The sequence below is a fragment of the Pleurodeles waltl genome, chromosome 8, assembly GCF_031143425.1.
Source record: "Pleurodeles waltl isolate 20211129_DDA chromosome 8, aPleWal1.hap1.20221129, whole genome shotgun sequence".
In the NCBI taxonomy this organism is placed as follows: domain Eukaryota; kingdom Metazoa; phylum Chordata; class Amphibia; order Caudata; family Salamandridae; genus Pleurodeles; species Pleurodeles waltl.
The window spans coordinates 1,385,179,715-1,385,206,921 of NC_090447.1; the positions used below are offsets into that span (position 1 = coordinate 1,385,179,715).

At 44.3% G+C, this 27,207-nt stretch overlaps 1 protein-coding gene across 4 annotated transcripts in view; it reads right to left on the reverse strand.

The window, feature by feature from the left end:
* The window catches only part of AMOTL1 (angiomotin like 1), a 294,817-nt gene that overhangs the window by 25,433 nt on the left and 242,177 nt on the right, over positions 1-27,207 (reverse strand). For all 4 annotated transcript variants that reach the window (XM_069202417.1, XM_069202419.1, XM_069202418.1 and 1 more), the window contains 4 exons: positions 20,141-20,286; positions 18,241-18,390; positions 7,550-7,740; positions 3,231-3,356 (listed from right to left, as the gene is read on the reverse strand). In XM_069202417.1, coding sequence (XP_069058518.1) covers positions 3,231-3,356; positions 7,550-7,740; positions 18,241-18,390; positions 20,141-20,286 — 613 coding nt within the window. The remainder of the gene's footprint in view (positions 1-3,230; positions 3,357-7,549; positions 7,741-18,240; positions 18,391-20,140; positions 20,287-27,207) is intronic.

Here is a 27,207-nt window from a genome sequence, read left to right on the forward strand (position 1 = left end):
AATAATAAATAATTGAAATGGGTATATATTTGTTTTTTGTTAAGTTGCCTAATAATTATGCACACCTGATATAGGGTGTTGATGTCATTAGACCACACCCCTTCTCATTACAGAGATGCACATCACCTAATATGCTTAATTGGTAGTAGGCTTTCGAGCCTATACAGCTTGGAGTAAGACAACATGCATAAAGAGGATGATGTGGTCAAAATACTCATTTGCCTAATAATTCTGCACTCCCTGTATTTTCCAAGGGATGCCTCAGTATGCATCACTGCATGGGTGTGGGAGGCACCAGGAGTCCCGTGGAAATGGCAGAGCTGTCACTCGGGTCTTGCCATTTGGGTAGAATCGCAGCGGGCACGCTCAAGGCCTAGGCGTGAGTTGTATAGATGTGGTGTTGAGGGGAGTAAGTTGCCAGTTTGTGAGTCTCTGCCACTGTGGCGACTGAATGTATGAATTAGGAGGAGTGATATTGGTGCAGCGGCAACTGGGGCCAACTGAACCCTGATAGTTACTGAATTTTACTCCCCCAGTAGCAGGTAAAGGAGACACTGTTCCTGCTCGCACCCTGTCATCTTTGCTATGCTACTGAGGAGCGAATGAATAGTTGGAGTTGGATGAGAAAGTGGAGAGAAAGAAAAGAAAAGTACACACATAAGGCCCAGGGTACAAAGATGAGAAAGAGAGGTGTGCAGAAGAAGGTGCAGGGGAGCACAAAGAAGAGGAATGCGTGGGCAGTAAAGGGAAACATGTCCTACACAAAAACAGCCACAGAGTGTTAATGGTTTAGGTCATTTCATCAGTACTTGCCTCCTTGGGACAATGAATCGAGATCTAGCCTTATTACAGGAGACGTATACCAAAGAAACTGGGAGGACTGAGTGGGAGTGAAAGGCAAAAAAAACTGAGTAGCGGTCTTACGGCACAGTCATTTCTAAAGAAAGGTCACAAAGATGCAAACACATTGAGGGAAGGATGGCACTGGTGTCCACACAGTGGCAGAGCACTAACGCTACAATGGCATCTACGTATGCATGTGATCAAGACAAGAGCGAGTCTGTAGCTATCTCACACTGGAAGGTAAAAGAGAAATTATATTGGAGGATGCAGGAACATGATGGTCAGGCAACAGTTAGAAAGGTCAGGTAAACTGGAGGTAAGGACACCATGAAAGACATAGGGTGCTGGACAAGTTGATATTTATAAAAACTACAAAGGCCACACATTCTTGAATGGTGCCATGTAACGTTTTGCTTCCTGATGGCCAACACACACACACAAGAAGTAGTGAAGTTCAAAATTAAGGTGCCAACTAGGTTAACGGTGGAAGTAGAGAGGAGACACCTGATCTAAGGAGTAAGAAGAATGCTAGGGACCCGAGTGACTGAATAAACAATGCGTTAAGGAATAAAATTCCACATGACCTCAAACCAATGAGAGCAATATATCTTTGGGAAGCATGCTATTGGGTAGTGGATAGACAGGAATTTTTAAACATTTATGAACATCTAAATACATATCAGACACGGTTGTACGTGATAAAATAGAAAAATGATTTAATGGAATACCATTACTGAGAAACCATTTCACCTAAACTGTTAATTGAAATTTTCAGAATGCATGGCATTTACCATTTCATTGAAACCAGTTAATAGAATGTTGTTTTGTTTTAAATTAGCTTTAGGATGCTTATTTCTTAAGGTGTAAATGCAATGGTTGCAGATGTTACTTTCAGAAAGATTTGTTGGAGATTTTTAGTTCAGAGCTTTACTTCAGGGGACATTATTTCAGATTTATATCTTTTACATTGATAAACAATTATTTTAGATGCTTTTAATTTGCTGACTCCTCACAACCCATAAACATCATCCATCCCTGACATCTTACAACCCCTAAACACCATCAAATCCTGCCTGCTAAAACACCCTCACCACAACAAAATTCCACCCATCCCAGAACCCTTAAAGCCCCTTCTACCCCCTAAACTCCACCCATCCCAGAAACATAAAAACTCCTAACTATACCTAAAGTACACCATTCCTGATCTCTAAACTACACCCATCCCCAAACCCTAAAATACCTTTCTGCCCCTACACTCCACGTATTCATGAAACTTAAAACCCCTCCCTACCCATTAACTAACCATACCAATAAACTCTACCCACTTCTGAATCCTAAAAAAACCCTTTCTATGACTAACCCCCACTCATCCCTGATTGCTTAAAACTCCTCACCACACCCAAACTTCACCTATACCCTCGCCACCCTACCACCCATCCCTGAACCCTTAAAATCCTTTCTACCACTCAACTCCCCCTTCCCTGAATACCTAAATCCCCTTAACACCCTGACCTCCACCCAATCCTGAACCCTAAAACCTCACCACCACCCTTAACCTTTACCCATCACTGAACCTTAAAAAACCTCACCAGCCTTAAACTCCAACTATAAATGAACCATAAAACCCCTACACTCTACCTATCCCTGAACCCTATAAACAGCTCATACCCATAAACTCCCTGAACCCTAAAAACACCTCCTACCCCTCACCACTCCTAAATTCCACCCATTCCTGATACCTAAAAACCCTCACTACCCCTAAACTTCATCCATCCCTTAAACTTAAAAATCCCATTCTATGCCTGAACTCCACCCATTCCTGACTCCTAAAAACCCCTGATCACCCTTAAACATTACCCAGAGGCAAAAAACCCCGACAGTCAAAAACTCCACCCAAGTTTATTAGTAATTTTGGATTTTCTTCTTAAAATGATCTTTTCTTTAATTGTTTCCTTTCATTGTTGATGTATTTTTATTCCTTAAAACTGTCTCTCATTAAAATTGGTTTCCCATGATTTGGTGTCCACAAGTGTGGCTTCCCAGTTTACGTTTTTCCATTAATTCACATACGTCAATTAGACACACCAGACAGATGAGAAGATGAAGGCAGATGCTTCTCAACCTCAGTGGTAAACCAAAGGTTTTTCAGGGTTATCTGTCCTATGTACTGTTGTGGATTGTAAACAGTTTTCACCATGGACGACCGCTAGCAATATTACAATTCATCCTTTTAAAGCTGCCATATAAAACAATATTATTTAATGATAAGAGATGATGATATTTAAGTTGCTTTTTCTAATTCACATTGATTCAATAATATTTTAAGAAGATCTCTGAGTTACGTTGCCGATACAATTTTTTGCTGATATGACAATAGTGTTTATTACGTGTGCTCCATGTCCAGACACCGCCGGTTGGCCTGCGTAATCTGCTCTTCCTCCTGCCACATCCGGATTGCCGATGCATTGTCACTGTAGCTGCCATGCCGCGAGTGGTTAATAATTGTGGTATCCCTAGCAACACAAAAGGAAAACTTTGGAACTTGAACATATCCTTTTTTTCAAAATGCAATGCACAGAGACAAGTTTATTATCGCAAGATGTAAAATAATACACCTGAATAAAGTAATTTGGAAAAAAAACAATCAAGCTATGAAATCCAGGAAATATGAGGTATGGCGTGCCAGGGTAAAGGGATACTGGAAATGTTACTGAAAATATTTCACGTTAAATTGTGAAATATGGATTTCATAATCAGAATGACAGTCCCAAAACCACTCTGCAGAGCTTTCCCATTGTTGGTGTTACTACGATTTTATGGCACGGAGGGCCACATTATGAAGCAAGGTTTTCTAAAATATGCAACATAAACAAAAAATATGCTGCACATTCTCTGGACCTATTAATTTTAACCATTTTAGGTAAAAACTTTATTTTTGAAATCTGCAAATTAGGTGGAGATCTTATAAAAATGGCATAAAGAGTAGCCAGTAATATATATATAATCTCGGGGTTATGGTGACATTTAGAAACCACTCAGCCTAAGGCCTTATGGTCATCACCAAAACCAAAACAAACTCTCAATGAAAATACTGTACCATATTATGTATCATATATATATTACATGTTTGTGTATTTTCATTGCACAAAACGCAGTGGTATAAAAGCCATATTTCATGTGGACAGTTATATATGATAAATATTTCACAAATTATTGTGCAATGTAGATGACAGCCACCAAACCACTTTGTAGATTTGTACCACTATCTGAGCTACTGGAATAATGCAGCATGGACGACCAAATTATTTGGCAGAAATTGCAACGCGTGTGGCACATTTTCTGGCAGTGTTCTTTACATCCAAAATAGAAGCAATATAGTTTTGTGAACTCTACAAAATTTTCAAATTATACAGAAAATGATGTGGTAAATGCACTGCATTTTTAATTATGTGACAAATGCTTCAGGCACAGAATCATAAAAGTCCTCTGGTTCCCACCATGGCCCAATGCTTCATCAACAGTGTGTGCACTAAAAGTAACTCAAAGGTGATACAATGCCCATTGTTAGCTGCAATCTGAAGAGAACAGTTTTTTCAAGATACTTACCTGAAAATAACATGTAACATAATACAAAAACATAAGAAATATATTTAACACTGAGTAATGATTGTAATCTTAACCATGCCACCACAAGCCGGCAGTTACTATACAGTATGAACAGGCATCTTCTAGATCATGGGTACTCGCAAACATTTTCCCAGGGGCCAAAAAGTTTGGTCTGTGATGTGCCTGGGGGCCGCATTGATGCCAGGGTAGTGGCGGTCGGGTTGGGTGGCTACGGGGATAGGAAACCAGAAAACCTGGAATTAATCCCGGCTTACCCACTTTTCTAAATTGTGTGATCCTAGGCAATTGTTTAGTGTCACTTTCCCTCCTTTTTCTGCATTATCACATTTAAGATGACCTCGAAATACATGATTCATGTATGATAGGAACCCAAGTGACTTGCCTCTTTAATTTACTATTGGTGGTGTTCTCAGGGTAAGGGAAATAATTAATGTTTCCAAATTTGTTTCCAAATGTATGTTTGAAAACTATAACTTTTAAATGAATATATCTCAATGCACTGATAAAATAAATTGTACTAAGACGGAAAGGTTCTGCATGTTAACTAAATACACTTTTTTTATTTTGAAGCGACTGTCTTAGTTTTACACTTATGCTGCAAGATGTCTTTAAAAATGAAGGCGTTTCTAAAGTTAAGTGCAAGAGTCCCTAGTTACATCCTTTCTTTAACACCAATTGAGTTTGGAATAAATGATAAATAAATGATTTATTGTGTGTATTTAATATTTTTGTTAGTGCGGAGTCAAGCAAACAGCTGCCCAGTGCGCCTGTGCCCGAGGGGCCGCATGAGGCCCGCGGGCCGTACTTTGAGTATCCCTGTTCTAGATGTTCCGTATTAAATTTACTTTTTTAGTTGCTTATAATTTTGCCATAAAATACTTTGTAAATGGTAGTCCTACACTACAGGTTACATATTTAAGGCTCCAATCGATGGGCCTGATTCAGCAATATTTTGTTCTGATTAAATGCAACTTGGTTTTGTAGTAATCCTGGCTTTCTCCTGAACTCCAAGACTACACATGAGGTACGTGAGGCTCACTCTTGTCTTTTAGGAGTAAGCAAGGAGTACTACAAGAGTAAATTACAGCAAAATATTATTTAATCTAGCCCCAGGTATAGTGGCAAATAAACTTGTTTGATAACCAACGTTTGTGTATATTAACTAAGTTTTACTCAAGTGTCTCTGTATTAGGTTAGGATACATTTCTTTCTGTGGCATGCACACTGCACACTAACCAGTTTTTTTGATGTTACACTGGAAAGGTAATTTTATGTATTAACATTTTTTTTATACTGTCATGAAAAAAGGAACTGATTGACCTTTAGCACTTCAATAGTATTGGCAAGGTGTCAATAGGTTTTTGGTAAAGTGCGGTTGAAAACCTTGGAATCTTGTTAATGAAAGAGGTTTCCAAGTAAAGGAAGAGTTTATGTCTGTGTTCCTAATCAAAAGAAGCAACTTTCCTGTTTTGAAATAACTCTATGTCGTTTGACGATACCTTTGTTTCATGGGTTAATGAGATTTTCATGTCTACATTCAGCGTAAAACAGACCCATTCTCTTTGGATTCAGAGGCTCAAATCTTTTGGGAAGTGGAGAATGGAAGTGCAACGTAGAAGGAAGACAATGAAGTACATGCTTGGCACTGCCTGCTAGCTGCAGAGTTGTATGATTCTTTTTAATGTTAACTTTGAAACAATAGTTGATGCTTCAAACTGGTATTTGTTTTTATAATGGTTAATACCAGATTTTAAAATAACCTGCACATAACAAGCGATCTGATATACAAACTAATATCATTCAAAGTAAGGCCTACACTAAGGACGATGCTCTAATCCTAAATGCAGCAAGGCATTTTTCTAGAAAATCATTTACCCTAGCATGCACACCTTTCTAGCCAAAATATGAATGGGCCTCTCATTGTTTAACCATGTTTACCTCGCTTACCATGTAAAAGAAGACAATCACCAAATTTCAAATTTACTTAATACATTTTTGCAGGTGTTGGTGAGATGCTAGTATACGATAAGTATAGTTGGTCGCATGTGTAAGCCTTCTTTCAGTCATGAACAATGACGAAAACCTAGACACTTGGAAAAGAAGTAGAAGCTCATTTATGGAATGCTTAAAATAATCTCAGCCAATGGTAACTATTTTGGTCCCAACGCCAGTTCATAGATTTATTTGCCTACTATGCCTACGTCACAGTGATCGGCCATATACAACTCAGTCTTGACTACATTCTAAAAGCCCATCCAAAACTGCTTTCAGCACTGATTCAAAATGGAATTTTCAAAGAAACTGGAAGTCACTTATGATGGTGAACCAGATCACAGCATAATACAAAAAGGTTAAAATGTTAGGAACTCAAGCGTGGAGGAATCCAACAACTCCCAGTCTGTGGCTTACTGGAAAATGGACATGGAGAGAAGCCAAATACTGGCAATCCCCATATCTGAGTGTAGGGGATGTCCTAATACACATAAAACGATATGAGGAAATTATGAGAAATGTATGGGCCTTGAGGGAGACTCCTGAGGTGTCATTCAGGGCAGCAACAAAAGGGTAGAAAGTAAAGATAAAGGGGGTTATTCTAACTTTGGAGGAGTGTTAATCCGTCCCAAAAGTGACGGTAAAGTGACGGATATACCACCAGCCGTATTACGAGTTCCATAGGATATAATGGACTCGTAATACGGCTGGTGGTTAATCCGTCACTTTTGGGACGGATTAACACCTCCTCCAAAGTTAGAATAACCCCCAAAGTGCTGCACAGTGGAATACTTATATGCCTCCTCTATGTTCCCTTTCTATGATCACTCATGGTCGCGTGTATTGAAATAAAATGCCAGAAATATGTTTGTGATTTCTGATGCTAACTGTATATTTGTTTATTATGTTCACTTGTGATATTGCATGGAAGAAAATTCAAGAAATTTGTTTTAAAAAAGTTAGGAACAGAAGATGTCCTACATTAGTATTTTCAATACACCATCTGAGCAGGAAGTCTTAGGAGTCACTGACTGTTCCACTCCGCTGTATTTGCTGACAGGCCTCTGTTTCCCTACTGCCTGCCTACCTCTGGGCAGCAGCTGTGGCAGCCGCATCCATGGCGAAATGCCTCATCGCGGTCTCCTCCAGGTACTTCTGCTCCCATTTGATCATGTCGGCTTCCAATGACAGAATGGTCTCCTCCTTTTCCCGCAGTAGCTCCATCAGGGCTGGAGCATTGTATTCTGGCACAATCGCAGCTGGAGAATTGGGGTGCCTCTGCGGGAAACACCAGCATATGAAAAGGAAAGATTAAGAATCAAAGACAATTTGTGATACATAAACATATACTTCTTGCAAATGTTTTCTGTAAGAAATGAAATACAGCACTAATGACTTAGTGCAAAGGCACCTCTCAGAAATATATATGTATTCTCAAGGTTGTATGCCTGAATCACTATTCTGAATGGACCCAATGTCTGGATTGCCACAGAATTCTTGATTTTAACCATGGAAATTTGTGACAGCTCTCCATCCGAAACGTGCACACAAGGAATATTCAGGGGAAATACATTCAAAACCTGTACCCAGGATGTTTATTTCTAAGAGCAAGTGCATGGAACATGCTGACACAGCTGTGGAACCCAACTAATGCACTAAAATAAACTCATTTTTCTTCACTGCACATGAAGGTTCCTTTGGGACATGCAGAAGAAGCTGACGCTTTCACCAAGATGAAATAAATCCTTATGAGTTGTTTTTCTGCCTGTGTCTTGCAGCAATTAATACTAATGTAACTGCTTTGACAAAAAGAGTAGATACCAGAGCTCAGTTACATCTATCACACAGAAATAATGCTGCAAATGAATTAAAATCTGTTATGATTATTTTTTTTAAACAAATTTCCCTGGCTTTGTTGGTAGAGCATCTTTTCAAACCAATAAGCATGACATTTTCATGACAAGAGTATACAAATGGAATGGGGGGAATGTGGCACTCACCCCTCATTACCCTTTCCTGCAAAATTAGATCCCAAGCTTTCAAAGTGACGCCTCAGCAAAATCATGGTGAGGTCATTGTATCAGCATTCACGGTCATCAGTAATCTCAGTGGAGGAGAGCACAAGCACACTGCTGCTACTCATGTAACATATTGGAGGAAATACCTCAAAACTTATTACATTTGCTATTCTGTTCCACATGATCCTCATTGGAATCTCAAAGGCATTAATATTTCATACTTTGAACCACCAAATTGATATGGTTTAAGAACTGGGAATTTGACACCTCGGGCTCTGGTCAGGTCGAGCTGCAGATATCGCATGGGTTATCAGCCTACCTGTGATTGATTTCATTCATTGTCTACGTACCAGATTTGAATGACTAGTGGATTGTGAGGGGCGGAATGCCTGTGATATCTCTAAATATGGACCAAACATCCTTTCAGAACATTTACATGTGGTCCATCACATGTGGTCTACACTGCATGGCTAGTTACAACCCCAGCAACAATTGCTAGATCTTCCAAACCTGACATTCAACTGTACTGGAGTGACCTCCCACATTTGGCTCAATTTATAAGCATTTTCTTCCTACTGCAAACAAATGGAAGGCCTTGCTGCTTTTGTGGGAATACTAACCACTGAATCTTCCTAAATATCTCTCCCTCAATCACCTGTCTCCACCAGACATGTATGGTGACAAGGAGGTGTCGGACCTATTGCAATGCTTTATACAGTCTGGATGGTGCTTTCGACATGGACATATGCAGTCTATGCTAGTGAAGTCTCTCCCATGTCATCTCTGTATTTAATTCAGTTTCGCCCAATGGAAAATAGTGGTGTGTTAAGGCTATCCTAAGAAGGTCTTTCGTTGTAAATTCTGAACGTTCTTATTGTATAGTAAACCAGAGTTTCTGTTTAGTCTCATACAACCACTGTAGTGCTGGGATTACCTGGGCAGCCAAAAAGCTGCTCTCTTTGTTAGGGAATCCCACCTCTTATTTATAACTTGGAATGTTTAGTACTAATCTAGCCACATGTAAGGACTTGATGGTCTAAGTGAAGGCTAATGCTTTATGCTTAGCAGAGTGCCCAAGGGGAACCTGGCAGACAAGGCTTTGGCAACATACAGAGATCTTGGCAAAATGTTCAATACCACTTTATTCATTCTCCTGAATACCTCCAGGATACCTTCAGCTTCTCGCTCCTGTAAAGGTTTTCATATGAAACTTCCATCAAGTTTGGAATTTTGTGTATGTAGCTTCACCCATGTGAAAATGAGACACAGCCCTTCTCAAAGGATAAGAGGGTTGATCCTTCTCGCTCAGCCACACTGGACCTGAAATATGTGAAGTAGTCCGACTGAACATCTTCAGAGGTAGTGTTTAAGTGATCTTAACATAGAAAACTAAAAGAGTTAAAGAGTAAGGAAGAGATGACACCCAACACAATCAGTTGTATAATCACTGTTAAGAGGTTAGGGTTCTCACATCCAAACCCAGCCACATGTTGGCAAGAAACTAAGGGCCAGATGTAGGCAGGTCCAATTTTGCGAATCGGAAATTGCGAGTCGGTGCGACTCGCAATTTCCGATTCGCAAAATCGGATGCAGAACGGTGTCTCAGACACCGTCTGCGAGTCGCTATGGGGTTGCAAAGACCCACCTCATTAATATTAATGAGGTGGGTCGCATTTTTCGACCCCATAGCGAGTCCCTGCACTCACAGGGATGGTGGCCTGCTGAAGACAGCAGATCTCCATGTCTGTGACTGCTTTTTAAATAAAGCAGTTTTTTATTTTATTTTGCAGCCCGTTTTCCTTAAAGGAAAACGAGTTGCAAAAAACCATTTGGTTTCGGTTTTTCAGAGTGGGCAGTGGTCCATTGGACCACTGCCTGCTGTGAAAAACCCTGTTTGGCAGTGTGACACTGGTGGTAACTGCAAATTGCTTTGCAACCGCATTCGCATTCACAAAGCAATTTCGCATAGCGAGGCGAGTTGCAAATAGGAAGGGGACACCCTATCCTATTTGTGAGTCACATTTAAAATTTGCGAGTCGGTACCGACTCGCAAATTGTGAATGAGCATCGCAATCGGCATTTTGCATGGCGCAAACTGCAATTTTCGCAGTTTGCACCATGCAAAATGCTTCCTACATCTGGCCCTAAGTGAAGCTGTCCCTAGATTGAAGGCCTATTTGGAGAACGGATGTCCCAAGACAAAGGATCAAAGACTTGCATGTAGGAGAGATGAAGACTAATTGAGACACAACATGCAATGCAATATCCTAACCAAAGAAGTAATTTCAAAAGTGCTTTTCAGAAGAAACAGGAATGACATCAGAAATGGCTTGTAGTTTACTTATCATGATGTAGCCAAAATGGGAAGTGGATATAATATGGATCCAGGTTATGGCACCTTGGCCATGAGGACACACCTAAGAAAGAACAATGGCATTCTGCAGGCTAAACTATGATAACTGTGCGTCACCAGTTTCAAAATGAATGCAGGTGCCATTAAACCACAAAACAAGGAGCGGGGTTTGCGGTCGCGTCCTAACCATGACAGCTCACTCTCAAAGTAAACTGGGGTGCCATGCACATTATATTGTTAGCTACAATACCATACTCTTAGAAGGCAGTGGGATACAATTAGACTTCATGATTACAATCAAAACCAGCTTAACCTCAGGCTGAACGGAGACAACATGCAAGGCACATTGTCCTACCACATGAACATTACATCAGTAAGTCTGTGACCATTAGTGGAAAATGGGTTACAAACACCCAGATACCATCTCTCATACATGCTGGAAAAGGCCTTCTGGTCTAGAGTCACAGGACTTGTGGCCCCATAAGAGACCAGCATTTAGATATTTGTACCTCAATTGCTTATCCCAGATACCTACAGCAAAAACACTGTTGAAAGCTGTCAGGGACAAGAAATATTGCCATAAATATTCTTTCTAAGGCAGAACCCAGCATGCCATGGCACTGGTCATTTCTCTTGGGTGGTCTGCAGAAATTACCAGTGACATCAGAAATCTCTAGCACTGGGCAATGTGCTAACTTGCCTCAAACAGGAGGGTGTCTAATGCAGAATTCCCCTCCCGTCCCAGCTCCCTTAGCATCTCACCGAATTAACAATTTGTTGGTCAGCCAAAATGAGTCTATCCAATATGCTGTGGAAACCATGGGGGGCCAATCTTGAGTTTGGTTGCTAATGCCCTGGATCTAGAATGTTTAGATGTTAATCACATCAGCAAACTACTGTATCTGTTTGTTATTGACAAATATCAGCCATCCTAATTATTCATGTAATAAATGTTTGTGCTCTCTGTTTTTTTTTTCCATTTTTTATTTATCGATTTCAACTACTGCAACAAAGTTACATCATACATACGATATGGCAACACTATATCCAGGGAAACATTCAGGTCCAGACTACCCCTGAGTCATCCCGAACATTCACCAAATAAACACTATAGTCATACACTAATGGTACACCAATGTGAGGTATATGCCCAAGATGTTGGAAGCCGTAGTTCGTCCATCCATCAGATTTGTGTGCTCTGCGGTAAGGGGTTACCCTTATGCACTGTCAAGAGCTGGGTTGGGGTCCGGTTGCACATTTGAAGTGGGATCTGGTGAATATGTCTATAGGTTATTGTGCAGAGGTTGCCAAATATCACGAGGTTTAGAAGGGGTTGCAGGAGTTCAGCATATAAATTAAGTTTTATCATTATAGTATATTAAATCTGCAGTCCAGTTCTTGACCTTGGGTGCATGCCCTCTTCCACAGTAGCAGGCCACCCTTCTCTTAGTTAGCTAAAATGCTGGTGCCAGATACCGCCTACACAAGGCAGATATTCTTTGACATGGCTCAGTAAAGACATCAGCAGGGTTAGCTGCAGGTCCTCATATACCATAATGGCCAGCACAGCTAACACATCACGCCAAAAGGATCATATTGCCACACAGACCTACGTCAAGTGTAGAAAATCTGCACCAGACACTCCACATCTAGTACACTGATCATCTTGTCTCAGTCCAAACCTATGTATAGGAAGATCATTGAAATAACTTATAATGAATGATCCAGAGTCTACTACTGGAGGATATCTGGCCTGTCTACAAACAATAATGTCATTGTTCATTAGAAAGTTCAATTCCCAATTCTGCTTCCCATCTCTGGCAGTCCTTTCCCTGAGGGCTAGAGAACCCCATCTGTGCAAAGCAATAGAGAAAGCAAATCAGATGTTTAGTACTTGTGATCAGTACCATGTTATTAGCGTGATGAAGATAGGAGGTTCGGACGAGAAATCTAAGACAGGGTCTCTGGAGCTGCATTTCAGTCTAAGGTATGTGAACACATTCTAAGGGGTTCCCGGTGTGTCACCCATGTATTCTGTCTGTGCAAGAAAGAAGCTGTTTCGATAAAGATCTTCCCAGCGAGTTAGACCACTAATTTTAGGTAGGATTGATTTTACACATCAGTACAGATCTCTGCAAATTACGTGTAAAATAGGCCTGACTGCAAAATATGTCACCGGAAGTGTGCATGCGGGAGTTCATTCACATTTCAATTAAAGCATTTGACTTATTCTCACGTTCTTTTGTTTTGCAGAAACATTTTGGGGCATATTTATACTCTGTTTGCGCCGAATTTGCGTCGTTTTTTTCGACGCAAATTTGACGCAAAACTAACTCCATATTTATACTTTGGCGTTAGACGCGTCTAGCGCCAAAGTTCATGGAGTTAGCGTCATTTTTTTGCATGAACACCTTCCTTGCGTTAATGATATGCAAGGTAGGCGTTCCCGTCTTAAAAAATGACTCCGATGCATATGCGTCGGATTTATACTCCCGGACAAAAATGACGCCCGGGAGTGGGCGGGTCTAAAAAACCCGCATTAGCGCCGGATTTTAGCGCCTGGGTCAGGGCAGGTGTTAAGTGACCTGTGGGCTCAGAATGAGCCCAGAGGTGCCCTCCCCTGCCCCCAGGGACACCCCCTGCCACCCTTGCCCACCCCAGGAGGACACCCAAGGATGGAGGGACCCACCCCAGGGACATTAAGGTAAGTCCAGGTAGGTATTTTTTTTTATTTATTTTTTGTGGCATAGGGGGGCCTGATTTGTGCCCCCCTACATGCCACTATGCCCAATGACCATGCCCAGGGGACAGAAGTCCCCTGGGCATGGCCATTGGGCAAGGGGGCATGACTCCTGTCATTTCAATGGGGGATGGGCGTCGTAAAAAAATGGCGCAAATCGGGTTGTGGCGATTTTTTTGCCTCAGCCTGACTTGCACCAATTGTGGACGCCCATACGCCATTTTCCCCCTACGCCGGCGCTGCCTGGTGTACGTCGTTTTTTTTAACGCACACCAGACAGCGCAGTTTTGAGTCAAAAAGTATAAATATGGGCCTTTATTTTTACATTTCTGTAGATCACTTATTGTAAATTTTCTATCATCACATTTTAAGATTTTGTATTATTCCTGTACACACAGTTTTATGATTTCATATGCGCAAATTACCAAAGGAATATGATAATTTCCTCACTGTCACCTTGATTCTGTAGTGGATTCAGTAGTAGACAACATTGCATACAAGATGTCAACCCCTGACCTGACTTAAGGCCAGGAACCACTCTGCACGCCGAGCAGCTTCACCAGACTGCCCTCTGCAGTCCTCTTAAACTGCTCTTAAACCTGCCCTCACTGCTGCCGCGAGTTCGAGGCCCTCCACCACCCGCCTGCGCCTCATCCCTGGTGTCTAGTGGTAGACATAAGTATTGTGTGTTGGTCTTGTTATCTTGTGTGTTTGCCTTGCCATCCGTTTTCTGTGCTTGTGTGCCGTTTTTCTGCTTTTGCCTTTTTTGACATCTCTGCCTTTTTCTGCCCGTTTCTGTTTTGCTTGATCTGCCCGGTCGTCCCCTGCAGCCCCGCCCCACCTCGTGCCCCCATTCGCCACCCCCTCCCAACTCCCAGCTGCTCCTCCCTCCCACCTCCCCTTGTCAATGGCGGCCGTTGCGCCACTGGCGCGCCAAAGTGAAGCCCGTCTGCGCCCGTCCGCCCCTGGACAACACCCAGCGCCCATCCCCCTGCCCCTCGCACCTCCCACGCCTCCAGACGCCAGTACACCACTGCTGAGCTCCTCGCACTCAACCCCGACCGGCCCACCGCCTGCGCCCAGGCCTCCCCCAGGCACAACCACGGACCCTTTGCCTGCCGCTCGTGCCGCTTCACCTGCAATCAAGCCACCAAGCACCACAACAACACCAGACACCCCAACCATCTCAGCTGCATCCTCCTCAACACGCGCTCCGTCCACAAGCACGCCATCAAGCTCTGGGACCTACTCACATCAGCCTCCCCTGACATCGCCTTCCTCACCGAACATGGATGAACCCCTCATCAGAACCAGACATCGCCATAGCCATCCCTGAGGGCTAGAAAATCACCCGAAGAGACCGCATCAACAAACCAGGAGGAGGAATCGGCATAGTCCACAGAAGCTCCATCCGGATCTCCATCGACACCCATGACACCCTGGATGCCGCAGAACACCTGCACTTTCAGATACACATCAACGCCAACACCACCCTGAGAGGAACCCTGAGAGGAACCCTCGTCTACAGACCACCAGACCACCAGGCCCGCCCCCAATTCTGCGACGCCATCGCCGACACGATCAGCTCCCACACCCTCACCTCCTCGGACTACCTGCTCCTCAGCGACCTACAATTCCACCTGGAGAACACCAGCGACTGCAACTCCGCTGCCCTACTGGACAACCTCGGCCTCAAGCAACTGGTCACCTAGCCCACCCACTCAGCCGAGTACACCCTCGATGCCATCTTCTCCTCCAGCAGCCACATCACCTTCACTCACAGCACCGAACTCCATTGGACTGACCACCATTGCGTTCATTTTTCCTTCCTGAAGCCCACCACCCACCACCAACAGCATCCGATCCATCACCGCAAGTGGAACAAGATCTCCAACCTCACCCAGTCCCTACTACCCAAAACCAACGACCCCAACACCGCCGCCCTCAACCTCAAACAATGGCTTGACGACTGCGCCAACACCCTTGCTCCACTGAAGAAAACCAGCAACACCTGCGTCAACAAGAAAGCTCCCTGGTTCACCGCAGACCATCAGGCCTCCAAACAAGAATGCCTGAAAGCTGAGAAAATCTGGCGCCAAGAAAAATCAGAGAGCAACTTCACCGCCCTCAAATCAGCCATGCTCAAACACCACCAGCTCATCCGGACCACCACAAGATCTTTCTACAAAGAAGGATTGACAACAATGCACACAACAGCAAGGAGCTTTTCAACATCATCAAGGAACTCACCAACCCCAAGTCCTGCTCCACCGACCCTCCCCACTCAGACCTCTGCAACTCCCTCGCCATCTACTTCCACCACAAGATCACAGACATACATGGAAGCTTTGTAACGCCGCCCCCCACCACCACCACCACTGACATGGTCAACCCCATCGCACCCTGATGTACCAATGTACTGAGCGCCTGGACCCCGACGAACGATGAGGAAACCACCAAAATCATGAGCACCATCCACTCCAGCTCTCCCACGTCTACAATAAGGCCAGCCAAATCATCGCTCCCCAGCTCCGGACCATCATCAACAGCTCCTTCGAGGCCGCCATTTTCCCGGAAAGCTGGAAACATGCCAAAGTCAACGCCTTGCTCAAAAAGCCCAAAGCCGACCCGAAGACCTCAAAAACTACCGACCTATCTCCCTACTCCCCTTCCCCGCGAAGGTCATAGAGAAGATAGTCAACCAACAACTTTCCCGCTTCCTGGAGGACAACAGCCCTTCTCGACGTCTCCCAGTCTGGATTCCCCAAAAACCACAGCACTGAGACCGCCCTCATCGCCTGCACTGACGCCATCAGGACCAGCCTTGACAAAGGTGAAACCGTTGCCCTCATCCTCCTCGACCTCACCGCAGCCTTCGATACTGTATGTCACCAAACCCTTCGCACACGCCTCTTTGACGCCGGAATTCACCAGAGAGCCCCGGACTGGCTCACCTCCTTCTTCTCCGAAAGAACACAAAGAGTTTGCCTCCCCCATTCCGGACAAAGGCCACCAAGACCATCTGCGGAGTCCCCCAGGGATGCTCACTCAGCCCCACCCTCTTCAATATCTACATGGCTCCGCTCGCCCACATCGTCCGATCTCACGGCCTCATCTCCTACGCAGACGACACATAGCTCATCCTCTCCCACACGAGGAACCCCGCAACCGCCAAGAACAACCTCCACACCGGACTCCTTGCTATTGTCAACTGGATGACCGCAAGCTACCTCAAGCTGAATTCAGAAAAGACCGAGATCATCATCTTCGGCCCCAACAAGTCAGCATGGGATGACTCCTGGTAGCCGGCCACCCTGGGGTCGCCCACAACGCCCACCACCCATGCACGCAACTTCGGCTTCATACTTGACTTTTCACTCTCCATGACCCAGCAAGTCAACACCATCTCGTCCTCATGCTTCAACACCCTTCGAATGCTCTGCAAGACCTTCAGGTGGATTCCCGTGGAAACCAGAAGAACAGTCACCTATGCCCTTCTTAGCAGCAGACTGGACTACGGCAATGCCGTCTACGCAGGAACAACGGCCAAGCTCCAGAAAAATCTCCAGCGCATCCAGAACGCCTCAGCACGTCTCATCCTCAACCTCCCTTACTACAAACACATCTCTACCCACCTCAGGGACCTCCACTGGCTACCCGTCAACAAAAGGACCGTCTTTAAAATCGTAATACAAGCTCACAAAGCTCTCCACGACACCGGACCGGCCTACCTCAACAATCGACTCAACTTCCACAACCCGACACGCCAGCTCCACTCCACCGACCTCGCCGTCGCAACAGTCCCTCTCATTCACTGTACCACAACCAGCGGCAGATCCTTCTCCTACCTCACCTCAAAACCTGGAACTCCCTACCTGCCAACCTACGTAAGACCCAGGACCTCCTGACCTTCAGGAAGCGCATTCGAGCACTAGCACCCCCCCCTCCAAGCGCCTTGAGACCCTTCCGGGTGAGTAGCGCGCTCAACAAATTAATTGATTTATTGATTGATTGAAACAAAGAAGTATGATTGTAGCACCAGAGTTCATGAATGCTCTTGAAGTACCAACACATTAACTTCTTCAGACTAATCAGACAATAAATTACAGATATACTATGTCTATCTGCCTTAATGAGCCTCATTCAAGATATAAGGAGTTAGTGACAATTCTATGGTTTCAGTGGGAGACCATGCCTATTCGGCCATTCACAATCATGCCGTTCACACCTGGGGTTTGGAATCATTACAGTAATGAGGACAGCCACATGAGACAACTTAAGGCCTGGTCTTGATCAATGGAGCAGTTTTTTCACTGCCCTTGCTCACTGACTTAGGCATATAAAAAAGGGAAGTGGTTGTTCAGCTAATTAGCAGGCAGAATAAAGGTGTGATAAGTGAAGTTACATAGCAAAAGGCAGGGTCTGCTTCTCTGTTTTGTGTGTATTTATTTACAATTGTAAAGCTTGTTCTAGAACACCATTCTCTTCAAACAAGGGGCAATAAAAGTCTGCAAATCACACCACACATAAGAGCACATATTTTCATAGAAGTCAGAGTGCAGGTACAACCCCCCAATTTACTTTAAGTTTATGTAAATAAAACATACATCAATGTTGCTTTTTTGGGCATAATCAGTGACACTGGCCACTATCTTCCAGAGACTTACCTGCTGCATCCTCAGTGCCTCCAGCTCTCGCTCTAACCGGGTGCGTAGCCGCCGCTCCAGCTGCTCTCGTTTCTCGCCAGCCGCCTGGAGCTGCGTCAGTGCCTGTTGCAACTTCTCCACCTTCTCTACATAAACCTGCTTTTTTTGCAACTGGAGGAAAGGATCACAAAATGTCAGGATTTATTGATTCTTAAAAAACATATAGCTAGCAGAAACAATAATATTTTCATTACCTCTGTATGAAAAATAAAACTGAAAACACTGAACTGAACTGACATTTATCTATTTTTAGCTGTGATGAGAATATTTAATTCATTGAATGTGCTCATTTTTTTAGAACAAAGTCATAGCCTATGAACAAGGACAGATACATTTTTGTGCTTTTATAACATTTTAACATTATGACAATGGACAATAAGCATATACTCGGGTAAAGTATGTTAAAAATAGAAATATGTGCTCCAAAGAAAGTTTTACTGTCCCACAAATTCCACACTCAGGATGGGACGAGAATATTGCTGGTATGGTAAACATTCCATATATACCTCATTTCATAGTATTTATTTATAAGAATGACTGTTTCGTCCATGCTTTAGCAAAACCAGAAAAGGACACCGTTGAACCAGAAGGGCAAACACACTATGCCCAAAGAAAGCATTTCCAAGCTGATCCAATCGTTGAGAAACCCATCAGCCTGTGCCAAGGACACTCTTCCATTTCAATCTCTGTAGAATGTCCTGGTTCCTAACCTGGCCAACAAAATTATCAACCAACACATATCTGCCAATGTAACGAGAAAAAGTAAACCTACATCTCAAAGAGCGCTCTTTTCAACCCAAACATCCACCCTCCCCATATAATTTATTTTAAGTTCTTTTAACATTCCGACATATGTCACCCATACAACTCTAGCAACTAGTAAACAGTGGTTCACAATTCAGGATCCACATCCACCATATTTAAGATAATTCTACCAATATACTCATAGCCTCACTATGCCTCCCGAAAGAGTATGTATTAGAGTGTGGAGAACAGTGACAACAGAGTTAAAAGTGCTTAACAATGAATTTAAGTTTGATGGCTTCAGATATGTGCTACTGATGGCATGAGATATGGGCATTCTTGGCATTACTGCAAACATATCATTAGTGGGGGGCAGAAATAACCCAACCTATTTGGCCCTCATTATGAATTACGTGGATTTAGGTGTGGGTATATATCATAATTCTGACTTTTTGATACTAGCATGTGGATTTTGGATTTTCCTGCACAAATTTCACAGAGCGCGCAAACGTTACTATAAGCAGTAAAAACTGGGTGCGATGAACGTTGTACCATTTACAATTGCGATCTCAGCACAAACAGGTGTTGCCGCAAAGTTAGTACTTCTACAGGCCCGTTGTAATCAGGCAGATAATAGGGTACAAATTAAACGAAGGGGTGCTGGATTAGCTAGGCACACGTTCAACAAGTAAGCAAATCTTTCAGCAATGGTTCATTGATTATAACTTGGGCCAAAGTAATGAGTTTCGGAAGTTCCTTGACATCTGTCACCATGCTTGGAAGTGCAAGGGAAATATGTTATGGGCCTAAGTCCATGGCCCAGGTAGCTTGGCTAAACCCAAGCTGTATCCTTGCAGTTTTAGCACAGATCCTAAAGAGTGGATTTTAGCTGCCCTTCCAACCAGTCACATGACCAGGTAAGACCACAGGAGCTTGAGGTTGGTGTGGTATGGCGAGGAAGCTGGCACTGCAGCGGCGCCACACCTGTGGCCGCACGCAGGACTTACGTTTCTTGGGCCGGCAGCAAATTAATGAGCATGTAGAAAGCACAAAGAAAATGTTGTCCTACAATTTAGAATGTGTACTGTATAAACAGAAATGCCAAGCCTCTGCTCACCTCCTCTTCCAGTCTGGCCACTTTACTCTGGGCGATGCCAAGGGCCTGGTCGAGGCTCTCCATATGCCGTCGCTGGTCCTCACTGGCTGCGCGCAGGGTGGTCAACTCGGCTTCCAGCTTCTCCCTCTCTTTCAAGTGCTCTTTGTCTGGTGACGAGAGAAGAACAAGTCCAGCTCTATCAGAACGGATAAAAGTATCTGGGAGTCAAGCCAACTTACCTCTGGCACAAAAGAAAAGGTTTGAGCAAAGCAGCAGCTGTTAACTTTGTTAAAGGGCCTCTGTGTTCACAGTCCTGGCCGACGTGAATTAAAGTAACAATAGTTACACTGAAACAATGCTCAGTTTGGCACTGAAAAGGGCTCCTTCACAGGAAGACGTACGGTCCCTAAGTGATGTTCCTTTATGCTCAAAACTGACACAATTAAGAGCACCTCTGAGAAGCTCCAGCCGCCCAGAGGGACGGGGAAGCGCAGTGCCTTACAAGCCCGAGCTTTAATATACTATACAAGAGAACTAAGACCTGCCCAAGCCCGGCTCAAGATTTCACAACAAACACAAAACCAACTGTAAGGGAGTTCAAGACTTATTAATAACCATAGGTCTGATGGAAGAAAAATGTAACAAGAAATCTACATTGGACCATAAAAGTCTTCACAAACTGCCATACTTTAAAGTGCATGCTGCAAAGATGCTGGAGAATGCACTTAAACAGAACAGGCTTCTTGGAAATAAGAAGGCTTCATAAAAATAGTCCATATGATTGTGCCTTCCATCGACTAAGGGGCATATTTATGGGGATTTGGCATAGGGCAGCTCAGCAAGTCATCTTGCTGTGCTGCCCTATGCCAAAGTGAAAGGGGAGGAATGCACCATATCTATACGATATAGTACGTTCCTGTCCTTTCCCCCTGCGGTGGCGCAGTTTTGGCAGGCTAGCGCCAATGCAGGCACCCTTGCACCATGGTGCAAGGGTGCCTGTGTTATTGGCAGGATAGTTTTTGTGCAGGAAAGGGCGCCTTCCTGCACAAAAACAATCCCGAGAGGTGTTTTCCTCTTTCTATGTGTGTTGCATTCTGCAGCACACATGGAAAGAGGAAAAAACAAGGAGAAATAAAAATATTTCCCCTTGTTATCCTCACGTCGGGAGGCATAAGGTTTTAGCGCTTCCCCAGGTTTACATGATTTTGTAAATCTGGGGCAGCTTCAAAATCCATGCGTGGAAAAACGCACTGCAACACCCATGGAACGCCTCCCTGGCGCAGAGAAAGGCAACGCAGTGACTTGCGCTGCTTTGCCTTACTCCATATATATGGGGCCACACAAAGTAGCTTTGCGTGGCCTCATAGATATGAATATGTAGTGTGGTGCCGGAACATCAAAAAAAGTGATGCTCCGGCGGTGCACAAGGCTAATAAATAAGACCCTAAGTTCCCACCCAGATCACGTCCATGTTACCGAGGAAGGTAGATGAAGAAAGAGGCAAATGTTGACAATCCATGGATTGATGGGTCTGGCTACAACCCACTGCATCAGAGGAGGACAGTGTTCTGTGCACTAGCTTCTTTTTCGAAGTATGCTTCACAGCCACATTGAGTGTTGATGCACAACATTATCACTTGGGATATGTAAAGTCCTATTCTGATTCACAAAATGCACCAAGAAAGCGGAGTTCCTGTATTTGTGGTAGATGTCTTGCTAGGGGTGGACTTGTGGGCATTTATACGAAGACCTACCTGCACTAGCAGGTGAACACCCTCAAACTTGCAAGTTTGTGACATTTCAGATACGAGTGATTTCCACATTGGAAACATTAAAATATACTCCAATCAAAGTCAAGAGTAATTGTGCAAATAGGGATGGGGGATACAGTATGGATTGCTGCATAAAAAATGATTTACGCTTTGGAGAATTAAAAATATATGTTAGCTGTAAATACTCATGTGCACCAGATTTACGCATGGAGATGTTTTCACAATATGTAAATTTTATGCATTTCAGTGCTCAAGGAAATCCAAGACTTGCGCACATATCTTTTAGTACTCTTGGGGCCTTTTAAATCTCATGGAAATTGGATAATTTATGAAAACATAGGTGTAATTCCATAGAAGCAAATGGATAACTTTCAAACCACTGCTCAATTTGCAAAAGAGTAAGGGCCAAGGCCCAAAGTTGTGTTCAAAGCCCACAGTTGGCGCTACCGAAGGTCATCTCTGCTTTCTCCATTTGTCACTGCTTTTCTGTCTTTCTCCTCCTCTTTTCCCCAATTGTGTTTTTCTATCTCTTACTCTGAATCAAAGTTGAGTGAGAACAAATCAGTGCTGGTCCTAAAAAATGAATGCCGGTGCTGCCACCTTTAACCACCTGCTCAAATTATGTATTGTTTCAAACCTCTGCTTTTTTCGAGAATCAGGTCCAAAAAGAAGGCAGGAACCCCATTCTACATTGTGTATCTGGAGAAAAAGAGGATTGTTAAATAGACCTTTTGCTATCAATACACACAGAGTGGGTTTTGGGTCAGCCCCTTTCAACCACTGTCTTTCTTAGACCAACCACTTTCTGCCATTGGCTTTACACTTTCTTGATCACTTCTTGGCTCAGCACCATGGAGAATTCCATTCTTAGCTACTGCTATTGAATGGTTGGATACATCCTTCCATCTCTAGTCAAGTGCTTGCATTGCAGAATAGATCACTTTATAACCCTATCTGTCTACTGCTGCTGGCTCACTCCAGTGTGTTGTGCTCTAATATACTAATGCTGCATGCCGTAGTGCATTAAACCCTGACCTTCTGGCTTTGCCAATAACTATTTAAGCAAACAGTCATGTCTCATACCAAATGTAGCTTCTCACTTAGGCCCATATTTATACTTTTTTAGCGCCGCATGTGCGCCGCTTTTTTACGCAAAAACGGCACAAAGTTACAAAATACAATTGTTGAAACAAGCTTTAATTTTAAGTAGACGGTTAAAAAACACAAAACGGAGATTAAAAACATGTAAGGTGGGGATTCAAGCAACACTTGAGATCAGGAAGGCAGAATATTTTAAAAGAAAAGACGAGATAAGTGACACAGGGCATTTTGTTTGCAAAATGAGACAAAACCTATACATGGTTGTGAGGTCAACACATAAAAGCCTGGGTGTATGATGAGCTACTATAGACCTATATACTATAATACAATTGTATTTTGTGACTTTGCGCCGTTTTTGCGTCAAAAAGCGGCGCACATGCAGCGCTAAAAAAGTATAAATATGGGCCTTAGAGTATTATTTCAAAATACCTACAAATGTTCGGCTCATCCAGCACTTGAGCACTCCCAACTCTGAAGATTTAGAACAGAAGTCTTCCCATCAAAAATAACTGGTTGAGCTCAAATAGTGTGTTCCACCATTGGGTTAAATCTATTGCTGAACTATTTCTCCTGCTGATGTCAGCGAAGAATTGATCAAAGATGCAGTCCTTATATAGTAGAAGTGGCATTCTTATGGTGAAGGAATAGAACCAGTTTACATGACTCAGATCGAATGAGCACCACCTCATACAACCAGTTAAAGATCATCGAGAGCAGGTGGGGGCGAGAATGGGTATGTGTGTAGCATCACAAAAGCATAGTGCATCATCTCAGCACTAGCTACAAAATGGTCAGAAAGCTGTTTTTCTATTGACCAGAAGGCTGTGCTGCAAGCCATACTTAATGGTAGTGAGTGGCGACTGCCCTTTCAATGTGCTTGGCCGCGGAAGGTAAGTAAGACATTAGGTGGAATGTTAAGGATGACTGGCTAGGAGGATGCCGGCATCCAGGGATTTCAGGCTACTGGCACTATTTGTAGAAGTCCTGTATCACAAGGACAGCTTTGAAATAGTAAACTACATATAGGGGGTCATTACGACCTTGGCGGGTGGCTACTGCACTCGCGCGGCCCCCATTATGACATTCCCGCTGGGCCGGCGGGGATGAGGCCGCAACATAGGAGCCGGCTCCTAATGGAGCCGGCGGTGTTGCGGCCGTGCGACGGGTGCAGTTGCACCTGTCGCGCTGTTCACTGTCTGCTATGCTACGCTATGCAGACAGTGAAAAGCTGGCCGGGGCCCTGTTAGGGGGCCCCAGGACACCCCTTACCGCCAGCCTCTTCCTGGCGGTGCACACCGCCAGAAACAGGCTGGCGGTAGGGATGTCATAATCCCCAGGGCAGCGCTGCTTGCAGCGCTGCCCTGGCGGATTATCACTGCCGGGGCTAAAAAGGCTGTGCTGCAAGCCATACTTAATGGTAGTGAGTGGCGACTGCCCTTTCAATGTGCTTGGCCGCGGAAGGTAAGTAAGACATTAGGTGGAATGTTAAGGATGACTGGCTAGGCGGATGCCGGCATCCAGGGATTTCAGGCTACTGGCACTATTTGTAGAAGTCCTGTATCACAAGGACAGCTTTGAAATAGTAAACTACATATAGGGGGTCATTACGACCTTGGCGGCGGGTACTGCCGCCCGCCAGGCGGTAACCGCCGTGCGGCCGCCAATGCGGCCGCACTCGCGCGGCCCCCATTATGACATTCCCGCTGGGCCGGCGGGCGCAAACCAAGTTTGCGCCCGCCGGCCCAGCGGGGATGAGGCCGCAACATAGGAGCCGGCTCCTAATGGAGCCGGCGGTGTTGCGGCCGTGCGACGGGTGCAGTTGCACCTGTCGCGCTGTTCACTGTCTGCTATGCTACGCTATGCAGACAGTGAAAAGCTGGCCGGGGCCCTGTTAGGGGGCCCCAGGACACCCCTTACCGCCAGCCTCTTCCTGGCAGTGCACACCGCCAGAAACAGGCTGGCGGTAGGGATGTCATAATTCCCAGGGCAGCGCTGCTTGCAGCGCTGCCCTGGCGGATTATCACTGCCGGAGCTAAAATGGCGGGAAACCGCCGGCCCCGGCGGTGCGACCGCGGCGCTACCGCCGCAGTCGTAATGAGGGCCTCCGTACCGCCAGCCTGTTGGCGGTACGGACGCTACATTACCCCTGGCGGTCTCCGACCGCCAGGGTCGTAATGACCACCATAGTTCCTGATTACTAGTCAGGTGGAGTGGGATTCCCATATGGAATTCTGCTTCGCTCGATCACAAGCTGAGCCAGGGTTTGTGCACCTGGATTTTCCAGGTGCTACAACACCACACCCAGGATTCCAGCTAGTAAAATTGCAGTGGGGAAAGGGCTGCAATATGGCCCGACCCATATACAGCCCCTGTGCAACCCTCGGCAATTGCACAGAGGGAACATGTACTGCTCCTCCCTGTCTGGCAATGCCTCCCTCATTCACCCTCGCCAACTCCCTCACCTGACCCCAAATCCCACACCAGCCTCCTAGCTTACATTTACCACCTGCACAGAGCAAGTGGTAAATGTGAGTGAGAACCCTGTCCAGAATTCTGTCTGGTGAGACCAGGTCTACAGTTATTCCCCATTCCATAGAGATCAATTTGTAATTTCAAGAATTCCATGAGAAAATTCCACCTGGAATCAATAATTCTAGTCCCCTGGAATATCCTCATGGAATTCAGCATTACTTGCAATCTGGCCCGTAGAGCGAGCAACCCTACCCATCATTGCACCAGGGCACCCCATAGGAAAATTGTACCACTCAGCAGTAAAGATGTAGGTCCTAGAATTGGAGGTACTAATACCTTGAATGGATATATATGCAGAATGGAGGTCCAGTTTCTCTAATGGAATACACATAGAATGTTGATCCTACACCTCAAATAGAGACATACATAAAATGGAGGTCTTATATATCTCTCGATTGGAGATACACGTAGAATGGAGTTCCTATATCTCGAATGGAGATGTGCATAGAATGGCAGTTCAATTCCTCACAGGGAGATATACATAGAAAGGAGGTTCTATACCTTCATTCTACTGTGTGTTTTTTCAGTTCTGTCAGTGCCACTGTGATTCTTCTAAAACCACATACCAACCTACCAAGGACATAATCTAAGGCACTAAAACGTCTAATTTTCAGAGAAACTGGGATAACCTGAATAAAAGAGAAAAATCACTGGAGAATCACCTTATTTTTCTAGAGGGACCTTTCCAATTACAGAAAGCTCAAACTTGAACTAGATTTCCACAGTGTTCTTCGAACAGTCAAAGGTCTGTGTTTGTAGTGAGCTAGTATGTCTACATCTTTGCGACATATCTGTGTACTCAAATATTGGACTAAATAATTTGCCCATACAGTGATCCTCAGTATGCTGCGGGCTATAATCTTGCTGAGAACATTGACATTCAGGTTCCACATGGAAAAGGGCTAAAATGATTCACATTTTGAGGGGTTCTTGCCAGGATCTAGACCATAGCTATAAATATATCAGTCACTCGCCTCTCCTGCTCTCCCTGGGACGTAACTAATGTATCTGACTGAGGCAGCAATCGGTTTGTATCTACTCATATGTGGGTTTATACATTACATCAAATCCTTTGGGCTTTCAAGCACCACTATACAGAACAGTCATTGTGAGACTGCACTATGCCCATCCGGCTGACACGTAGTTGAACACTAACACATTTTTCAATGAACACTAACACATTTTTCAATCAATATACTATAGCAGGAGCTTGACGGCTGCCTGTGTTCATGAGCCCTAAAGGCATCTGGTTCAAGGCCACGCTCTTCAATCACAGATGAGAATGATGCTGACACGAAGTAGCATTTATTTAGCACGCTCCCTTGCAACTTCATTATTTTATTTGATTGTCCAATCTGCAAGTTTCTACCGTTCTGAACTCAAAGTAGGAGGATACATTTCCAATGCCACATTTGGTGGCTTTACCCTGTATCTAATGACTTTGTTCAGAGTAGATGTCTCTGTGACTTCACTGAAGAACAAAGACATGGTTGACATTTTTGGGTCACAAATGTAGAGCATAGTCAGAGTTCGCTGAAATATTCTGCAGCATATCCCCCGCTCTCTGTAAAATCTATGCCATCCAAACCCCAGTAGAAACAATGGACGGCCACTCGCTGCTACTGAACTGACAATCTAATCCCTTTAGGATTCCTAAAAGTGACTGTAATGGTAGTGAAGGTT